The sequence below is a fragment of the Balearica regulorum genome, chromosome 17 (assembly GCF_011004875.1).
Source record: "Balearica regulorum gibbericeps isolate bBalReg1 chromosome 17, bBalReg1.pri, whole genome shotgun sequence".
Taxonomy (NCBI): Eukaryota; Metazoa; Chordata; class Aves; order Gruiformes; family Gruidae; genus Balearica; species Balearica regulorum.
In genome coordinates, this window is record NC_046200.1 from 9,752,781 (window position 1) to 9,762,025 (window position 9,245).

General features: G+C 46.6%; 1 protein-coding gene across 1 annotated transcript; it reads left to right on the forward strand.

The window, feature by feature from the left end:
* Positions 1 to 2,159: 2,159 nt before the first annotated feature.
* On the forward strand, positions 2,160 to 6,057 carry CLDN5 (claudin 5). Its single transcript, XM_075769431.1, has one exon. The coding sequence runs from the start codon at positions 2,258 to 2,260 to the stop codon at positions 2,906 to 2,908; it is 651 nt and encodes a 216-aa protein (XP_075625546.1). The 5' UTR covers positions 2,160 to 2,257; the 3' UTR covers positions 2,909 to 6,057.
* The last annotated feature ends 3,188 nt before the right edge of the window (positions 6,058 to 9,245 follow it).

Sequence of the window (9,245 nt, forward strand, 5' to 3'; positions counted from 1 at the left end):
AACTGGCATTTCTCCCCCTTTTTAATTGTTCTTCTATGCTGTTTTCTATGTAATCATTATTATCATCATAAATACAGATGTTTTTCAGTTTCAGCCTGTGTTCTGGGTTTCTTCCTGTTCACCTCTGAGATATCTCTGTCTCTGTGCTGGTTCCTTTGCACATTCTCCTCTCCCTGACACCAGGGACTTTTCAGAGTGATTGTAAGCAGCCTCAGTTTGACAGACTGCACAGCCCCAGTCACACATTCTTCCTGGACTTGCACACTGGAATTCACAGTTTTAAATAATTGAAGTAAACTGCACATATTTCATATACAGTTGGAAGAGGAGATAACTCCTCTTAACAGCATTTACCAGGCAGCCTCTGTTAGGAAGACATTTTCCATGCTAGAAATGTTTACATCTCCTCAAGCAGAGATAATCAATGGGACCCTGCAGTTGTCATGTGTCAGCACGTCCACACCATGACGGTCCACAAGCTGCTGATGTTCTTCTGTTCCTTTTTTGAGTGTCTTGTGGCTAAAGTTTGTCTTCTGGTTGGAAAAATAAAAGAAGTGAAAGGCGACAACCTTGTTGCCATCCTTCTGCTACCAGGTCCTCTGCAGAAGAGTCACCGGTGCTGCTGTCAGAATGCAAGCAGGGCATTGCTCACTGTTAACCCATCAGTCACGTCCTCAGTATGTGATTCCTTTAACCTTTGCTTATCATTTCTTCTGCTGCTTCTGCTTCACACATTGACTTTTCCATTCATGCAGCATTCATATCAGTCTTAATATTTCCATCACAAATCTCTGTATGCCATAATACATGCTGTAAATTACTGTACAAGAGAGAAAACTACTTATATAGGGGCAGGAAATGTGTTCTTTTCAACTCTGTCACCTCCTCTACATGAGAAGGATACTTTGCGCTAACTGAAACCAAACCTACCCAAACCAGTTCAAAAGTCAGTGTGAACATAACTTTCAATTTTGTCTAAAACATTTAAACTTATTTAAGATAAACCAAAACAATCCCAGTTTAAAACAAGCCTTTCTCGGGGCACCCAGTGGAAAGCCACTGGACTGCAGCTCCTTGTGAGTGCTGTGAGGCAGCTGGTGAGGTCTGTTCTCTTTCTACTGCAGCTGAAGAGCAGCATTTGCACCACCAACGCTCCTGCATCTGCCAGCCTGGGGGGCTGTGAGCTGCTGTTGGCCTGCAGGGGTTTAACCAAGGTTTCCTTGCAAGAACAATCCAAGATGCCAGTGGTCCATGAAGAAAGAGCAGCCATTACAATGTCTACGTAGCCTGATGGCAAAACCTCTTGCAAACACACTCTTTGATACAGGCACTTAACTCGTTGACACACCATAAAGACTCAAAATGTACTTGACAAATTAAACCAGTAAAGTTAATTTTTAAATGTGGATGGCAAGGTATTTAAATAGAATGTCTTGCTCTCAGCTCCAAATAGAGTTTCATGCCTGGTGTAACCTAAAAGTGATTATTCTTCCTGGACGAATTAAAGAATCTGTTGGTACTGATAGATGATGTGTAGATCCCACGTTCCAAGCGCTTTCTTTTTCAGGGTAGTTCCTAAGGTGTTTGGTGGTGGTTGCTTGCACTTTTGCCTGTCACAACGTGCAAGAGAAAGATGTGCAGGGCAGTTGGTATGCTCAGTCTTTTGGGAAATGATCTGGTCAGCATGCTCAGTCTTTTGGGAAATGATCTATTAGGCTCTGATAATCAGGACGTCCATACTCCTGGGTGCCTGCATTGCCAAGACCTGTCCGAAGGTCTGGCTGTAACTTTATCAGTAAATAGGAAATACACAGATAACGGGACTCAAAGGAAGAAGTCTGAGCGGCCGAAATCCGGGAGGAGATTCCTCCAGCCTCAAGCTTTCCTGGGAGCGGGCAGAGTTCCTGCGAGCTCCTCCCGGAGCCGGGAGGCGACCAGATGAACCTTTCGCCGGCTCCAGCGGCAGCCCCCCCGGCAGCCGCGACCAGCGGGGGCGCCGCGCCCCGCCTCCGGCCCCACGCCGCTCCCCCCCGCCGCGGGCGGTGCTGCCGCCCACCAGTGGCTGTGCGAGCCCCCCTCCGCGGGAAAGGGCCGGGCCGGGAGGGAGGGAGGGCGGTGGGAGGGCGCCCTGCGGCTCCTCATATAGCGCTGCCCGGCGGCAGCTCCCACAGCCAGCAGCAGCCCAGGAGTGAGTGGTATAGAGCCGTCTTTTCTCCAGAGACTTTGGTGGGGCGGCGGCGGCAGCAGCAGCAGCATCATGACTTCGGCGGCGCTGGAAATTTTGGGGCTGGGGCTGGGCATCCTGGGCTGGGTGGGGGTGATCCTGGCCTGCGGGCTGCCCATGTGGCAGGTGTCGGCCTTCATCGATGTGAACATCGTGGTGGCGCAGACCATCTGGGAAGGGCTGTGGATGAACTGCGTGGTGCAGAGCACAGGGCAGATGCAGTGCAAGGTGTACGACTCCATCCTGGCGCTGCCGCCCGAGGTGCAGGCGGGCCGGGCCCTCACCGTCATCGTGGCTCTGCTGGGGCTGGTGGCGCTCATGGTGACCGTGGTCGGTGCGCAGTGCACCAACTGCATCCGGCCCGGCAAGATGAAGTCCCGCATCGTGATCGCCGGCGGGGCCATCTACATCCTCTGCGGGGTCCTGGTCCTCGTCCCGCTCTGCTGGTTCGCCAACATCGTCATCAGCGACTTCTACGACCCCACCGTGCCGCCGTCCAAGAAGCGGGAGATGGGGGCCGCGCTCTACATCGGCTGGGCGGCTACGGCCCTGCTGCTCTTCGGGGGCTGCCTCATCTGCTGCTGCTCCTGCTCCCAGCGCGACGAGACCTCCTTCCCCGTCAAGTACTCGGCGCCGCGGCGGCCCACCTCCAACGGCGAGTACGACAAGAAGAACTACGTCTGAGCGGGGCTGCCCCGCTCCCTCGACCCTGCGGGGACACGGACAGACGGCTGCGAGCCGGCGCTGCCGCGCTCCGCCGGCCGACACAGGGCACCGCGCCGGGAGCGTCTGCGGTGAGCTCCAGCGCTCCCCTGCCTAGAGTCTCTTCTTAACGGTGCCCTCCGTAAAGCGGCAGCCCTAGGCAGGGCAGCGTCCAGCTGCCCGCCAGCTCCGCTCCCCGGCGGGTCTGGCCGCTCTGCTGCGGGCAGCGGCGAGCTCGGCGCTGCCGGGGACCCGGGACCGATCGACCGACAGCGGTGCCGGGGCGAGCAAAGCCCTACCCGGCCGCACAGCGCAGCCGAACCAGCGTTTCCCCGGCCCGGGGCGGCTGGGGTAACCGAGGAGCCCGGGCGAGCCGCGGCGGCCTCTGCCGGGACGCCCCGTCCGGGCTCCGCCGCCGCCCGCCCGCCCGGCTCCCGCCGCAGCTCCCGGCCCTCCCCGGCGTTACCGGGAGAGACTTGTGAGTACTTCACCGCCCGCTCTTGCTGCTGGTACCTCTCGGGGCACCGCGTGGCTGGTGGGACCGGGCCGTCGGGTGTGCACTGTCGCCGAGGAGAAGCTTCCCTTCTTCGTTGTCTCTCCTGAAAATCTGCATCTGGCTGTTCCCGCTGGGACTTTCACTGGTTAGGGGAGTTTTGTTCTTCTATTTGGGCAACTAAACGAGGGATTCTGTCTAACGCATGATACTAATCTTGGTCCTTAATCCCGTAGGCAAGTAACTGTTTGGAGAAGGGTATTTGATTTTCTTCAGTTGTTTCAGTCCCTCAGAAGTGCATTGGTCTATGTCTGAAACCTTTGAAAGACATTTCAGGTGGCTGCTGTCTTGTAGCGGAGTACAAACCAGATTATACTAGGTTTCCCTTTGAGGTTCTTCATCCCTTTTCCTTCATCAGTTTCTGTTCTGTTTTTACTTGAATATAAAGGCTTTGCCAGAATTATTGGAGAATTAGATTCAGGAGACCCAGGAGATCTTTGTCTGTCCTGGCTCCAGCAGGGCATCCCTCTGCGTCCTCTCATCTGTACCACAGGAGACTAGAAACATAAAAATTGCACTTAATATTGCTGGTTGGGGTATGGACAGCTTTCATGGCCATCTTGCTGAGCCCTGCTTGCTGCCAGTTTTGAATTGTGTGTTCAGTTGGATGTGCAGTTGGTTGGCTCTCCACCATAATTTTGTTAACATGTGCTTTCCTTCATTTACCAAATCAGGCAAAGAAATTGCTAGAAGAATTTTACCAAATACGTTGACTGAGACTTTGTGCAGGCTAATCAGGAGATGGGAAGTCATGGCTCTTGCAGCTCTCAGCTCCTCCATATTGCCTTGCTAACACTGTGCAGACTGGAAGGAAGATGCTCTGGGCAACATAACTCTCATTTTCTAAGCTCAACATCTGCCGAACTTTGCCACAGCCTGGAATATTAGCATATATCTTTTCATTTTACACTGCAGAGACAAACTTTTTTTAAAGGAGGGTTTAATGGGTGATGTGATACTCTTCCATGCAAATCACTTGTACTCTTAAATCAACACAGAATTCTGCTACAAACTGTGGAGCATCTGTGTCGCCATAAGGCGATTTCTGCCAAGAGTTAGTGAGGAAATGCGGTGTTTGTATTCCTCAGAGTCCAATGCTACGACCTCGTGGGTCCCTCACAACCGTGTAGCAATACAGCGCACACCTAATCTGAGCATTAACTCTTAGAAGTTTCTGATAATGCTGAGACTTACAGGCTAACCATAGCTGTGGGTTTGTGACAGATTTACATTGACTGTGTTCTTGCTTTGCTTAGCAAATTTAAAACCCCAGTGCTATCAATGTGTATACAGACCTGAGAGACTAAAGCCTTGCCTCTGCAAATACTGATATTTAATATTGAGCACATGATTTACCCTTTTAAAGGTAACTGCTTTCAGTTTTTAAACATATACCTTGCAGGGTCTGAGCCCATCAGACAATACAAAAGCAGAGCAATATGTTTAGAACTAGTTTTGTTCTATAAAGAGGTGCAGCTCTTATACCATCTCAATTTAAATAAAAGCTATAATGTTGTTATGATGTGATACGTAGTTTTGGTACAAGAATGAAATATTCCATATTTCATCATTGCAACTTTTTTTTAAACAGTGTAACCTTGTAAACTGTAAATGTATTTAAATGCATATATTTTGCAAGAAATCTACCAAAGTTGGCTTGTTATGTGGATTGGTGCCTTTATTTGTTTCATGGTTACTTTATTTTTATTTTAAGTGATACTGTCCAACTGTATTTGTCACCCAGTCCATAGACATGCTACACCCTCACTCAGCTCTCTTATGTCTAGCAAATGAGTCAACAGATATTAGCCCAAATCCTGGACCTTGCTGTCTTTTGTCTCAGATTTACAGAACTAAAAACCAACCCCCACTAACAGACACACCTGCATGTATCTTTACTGTCAAGCCTTCAGAAGTGCTGCAGGATTTGGGCTGTGACCAAAAGATGAAGTCTTTCTGGGCAGTTCATTGCTAGCCTTTAAAGTCAAATCAAAACTGGTGTCTTGGGGAGAAGGAGGAAAACCCATGCCTTAGAAGGGAAATTTTTTTTTAACAAGCCAAATTTCTTGATAGATAGTTTTGTGTCACAGCAGGGCTGGATCAACTTAAAACCAAAATCTGAAACAATTATACAACAAGACCTCTTGGAAGAAGCCAGTGCTGTGTATGTACTAGTAAACACAGCGTCATCCTACCAAAAACTTGCTGCTGATGTAACAAGGTTTTGCTGAGGTCAGTGGGGTAGCACCCAACAATATTAGCAGGAAGTGGGGCCCACTTTTAAAAATATTTTTGTATTTAATCTCATCCTTCAGTATACTTACTTGTTGCTGTGCTTTAAAAAATAACCCAAGAGAATGCTGTTATTAATGTCACTGGCTTCAAGGTAAAAGTGTAAGGTGGTTTTTGCTATGTTTTGTTTTCCAAGAGCAAAGACCTAGTCCTGAACTTTAAGACTTGGAAGTGCTCAGGATCAGACCTGAACCTCATCCCAATGAAAAGAGAAATCTATAGCACTTGTTTACTATTTTTATTTTGTATTTATGATTTCACATAAAAATAAAACCATCTAAACCAATCCCTGAACAGGGTTACTGTTTTTTGTGGAAGGCACTGGATTGTTTGGGCTCAAGAAGATGGGGTGTGACATTGGTGCCCAAAGGGCAACCTTTACCTGGGCTACCTTTGGAGGGAGAGCAGGGTCACCTCTGGGGACGTGGGGACTTCCCTTGCAGGGCAGTCAGCATCTCAGCTCTCCACTAGAGCCTCAGACAAAAGAGCAAGTAGCAGCAGTTGGTCTTGTGAGCACATTAAGAAGTGGACTGTGAGTCCCCACTATTTTGAGAACAGCTCTAAGCATGAAGCTCTTTAAGCTTTCAATTCCTACACGTTTAAACTGAAAGGAAGAAAAATCCTGCTGCAGCTTGGATCAGCCCCAACCTGACCTGATACCCTAATCCTTTCTGCCACCTAGTTTTTTTAAAAAGTGCATTCAAGCTGGGGAAAAATGTTTTCACAGTTGCAACGGAACAGAACCTGTGAAAAAAATAGCTGTTAAAGGAAACTGCAGAGGCTAATTGCTAGTGGGGAAATTTGCCTAAGTTACATGAACACCAGAGAGGTCTTTCAATATTTTTCAGGGGTTTATTTTTTGCAGGATTTTCAAGCTTTTCTGAACAAACTGTTGCTTTAAAAATGAAGAAAAAACATCTTCAAAGACTTCATTTTGCAGCATTCTTGCCAGCTCGGTTGAGATTAACAAAAGCTCCTTGCCACCCTCCCATTGCTATGCACATGCTGAGCTGGAAAAAGGGTGTCTGCTGGCTTGGCCTTTGTCCTGCTAAACGAACCATTTCATAGTTATGAATTTGAAAGTAACCTGCAGTTCATACCCTGCGAATCTGGTTAGATCCTGTCTGTGCAAAGAAGGGAAATGCACCAGGCAGAGGGAAAAGGAAGCTCAATCAGTCACGTTTGCTGCAGGATGTTTAAGGAAGTATTTCCTTTTCCTGCACAAAGACATTTATTGGGCAACTGCTCTTTGGAACATACTGAAACATTTTACACTAGTTTCTCAGTCCCAGAGTAAATAAAAATCTGGAGTTACAAATCTATTCTCTGATCAAGTATTATGTAAGGAATTTGCTCTTTTTCCTTGGCCAACTTTCAAACCACAAATGCATGTAAGTAGTCTCTTAAACCTACTTTCCTCAAACTGAGACTGATCCATACATCTGTAATGCTAAATGAGAATCCTGCCAGTCAAAAGCCATACACTACATATAAGTGACATATTCATGCATATACTCAGCAATATATTAATGCAGTATTCAGCATCAGATGATACCCAGAATGCATTCTTTTTTTTGTTGTTGTTTTGGATACTAAAGAAGAAAATCATTAATTAAGTACATGTGTTTGAGGATTTAACTTTTGTAAGTCTGCTTGGTACGACACAATAAATATTTCTGCTGTATTAATTGGGAGATAGCAGGTGAATTCTCTTTTCAGGTCAAATTTTGGATTTGTTTTACCTGTAGACTGATTGTGATAGGACAAATCATTCCAAAAGCAGAGTTTCAAGGGGGCCTCATAGTTATCTTTTGGAAGTAACTGAGTTCTATCATGTTTATTTTGATCAGACCTTTCTGCATGTCTCTGTGTGTGTAACTGCTCCACACTGTTCCTTGCAGATTCTCTGCAGGAACAGGCTCTCTGCCTAGAAAACCCCTTCTTCCTACCACAACCTTCACTTACAAGAAAAGGACAATTTCAACTACTATGTCACTGATAAAACCTCCTATGGCAACAGTGAAGGCTTTACAGTTGCTTAGATACACCAGCCTTGCTTCACCTTTTCTTTTTCTTAAACACAGATTGAGATGTTCTGTCATGAATCAATTTAACAGTGTCCTTTGTCTGTGGCATTTTGAGATTTTGTTTACAACACTGAGCTTCCTCCTCCTTCCAAAGCTCACCATGTAGCTTCAAAAGAAAATCTGGCAAGGAAAGGTAGCGAGTAGTAGGACTTAATGTGGAACCACACATGTTATGTTAAAGGCATCTGCCTAGGGCTGTGCCAATCTTCTCATCACGCTTGATTCCATTTGCACCCCAGCCACTTTTATATTGCCCTGAGGTATAGCTTTGCCTCACTCAAACTGGCAGACACTTGAACTGGGTAGATCCTGTAGTCACTCTCACCAGTACCACACAAATAAGCTCAGGATAATGGGGGAGCATATCACACAAACTTTACCACTTATAATGTGAAAATACTCATCAGTAAGAGTCTGTTTTGAAAGTTCTCTAGGAAAACAAATATATCAATGACCTTGGATGTTAAGCAGCCTGAACATAATTAACTGATGCATTTACTGAACTAGCGGCTTTAGCTTTTTGTTTTGAGAGCAACAGGATCATACAGCAAGGGAAACTGTACATACAACACTGATATTCCTAAAGCAAGAGAAGAGTGAGCCTTGAAATTACTATCTAGCTGTTTTGGTTTCAGTCTACTGAAGGAATAAAAAAAGAAACACAGCCAATAGAGTTGTCAACTAGGCACACCAATCTCATGACCTTAATATAGGAGAGTAAATTAAGGGAAGACCTCCCCCACTACCCAGTGCAGAACAGTGCAAAAGGATTCTGGCCAGCTAGAAAACCAAGCAGAAAATAAAATAAGCTGCATCTTGTACTCTGCTGCTCCTCAGAGCATCTGGAATGGCAAAGGCCATTCACATTGACTAAAGCCCTGGCAACAGCTGGCAGAGTATTCATAGCAGGTACAAGATTTTCCTGAAGCCCAGCTGAGGTGTCATTCACACCAGTTACTATTTCTTTTGGACAAAAACATGCTTAGTTTAGACAGGCTGAAGTGCCTCAGTGCTACTATGCACAGCAATAGTGGTGGATCCATTCTTTCCTACACCTCAGCTCCAAGTCCAGGGAAGTTCCCTTCTGGTGGATCCTCCAGGCTACACCAGCCAGGCTGAAAGTCTGCATGATACAGGGAGGTGCTCTGGTATACACAAACATAACAGATGAGATGAAGCCAGTTCATGTTTATTTACAGTGGAGAACAAAAGTAAATGTTTAAAATAGCTGCTTTTTACAGGCAAACAACAGATAACCCTCTCAAAAGTGACTCCGATCCAATGAGCGAGCTGTGAACATTGTGCCAGCTGTAACATCACTGTGCATCGCTCATTGCTGGCTAAGTCCTCCAAGGAGGTAAGTTACATGTGTGCAAATTTACCAAAA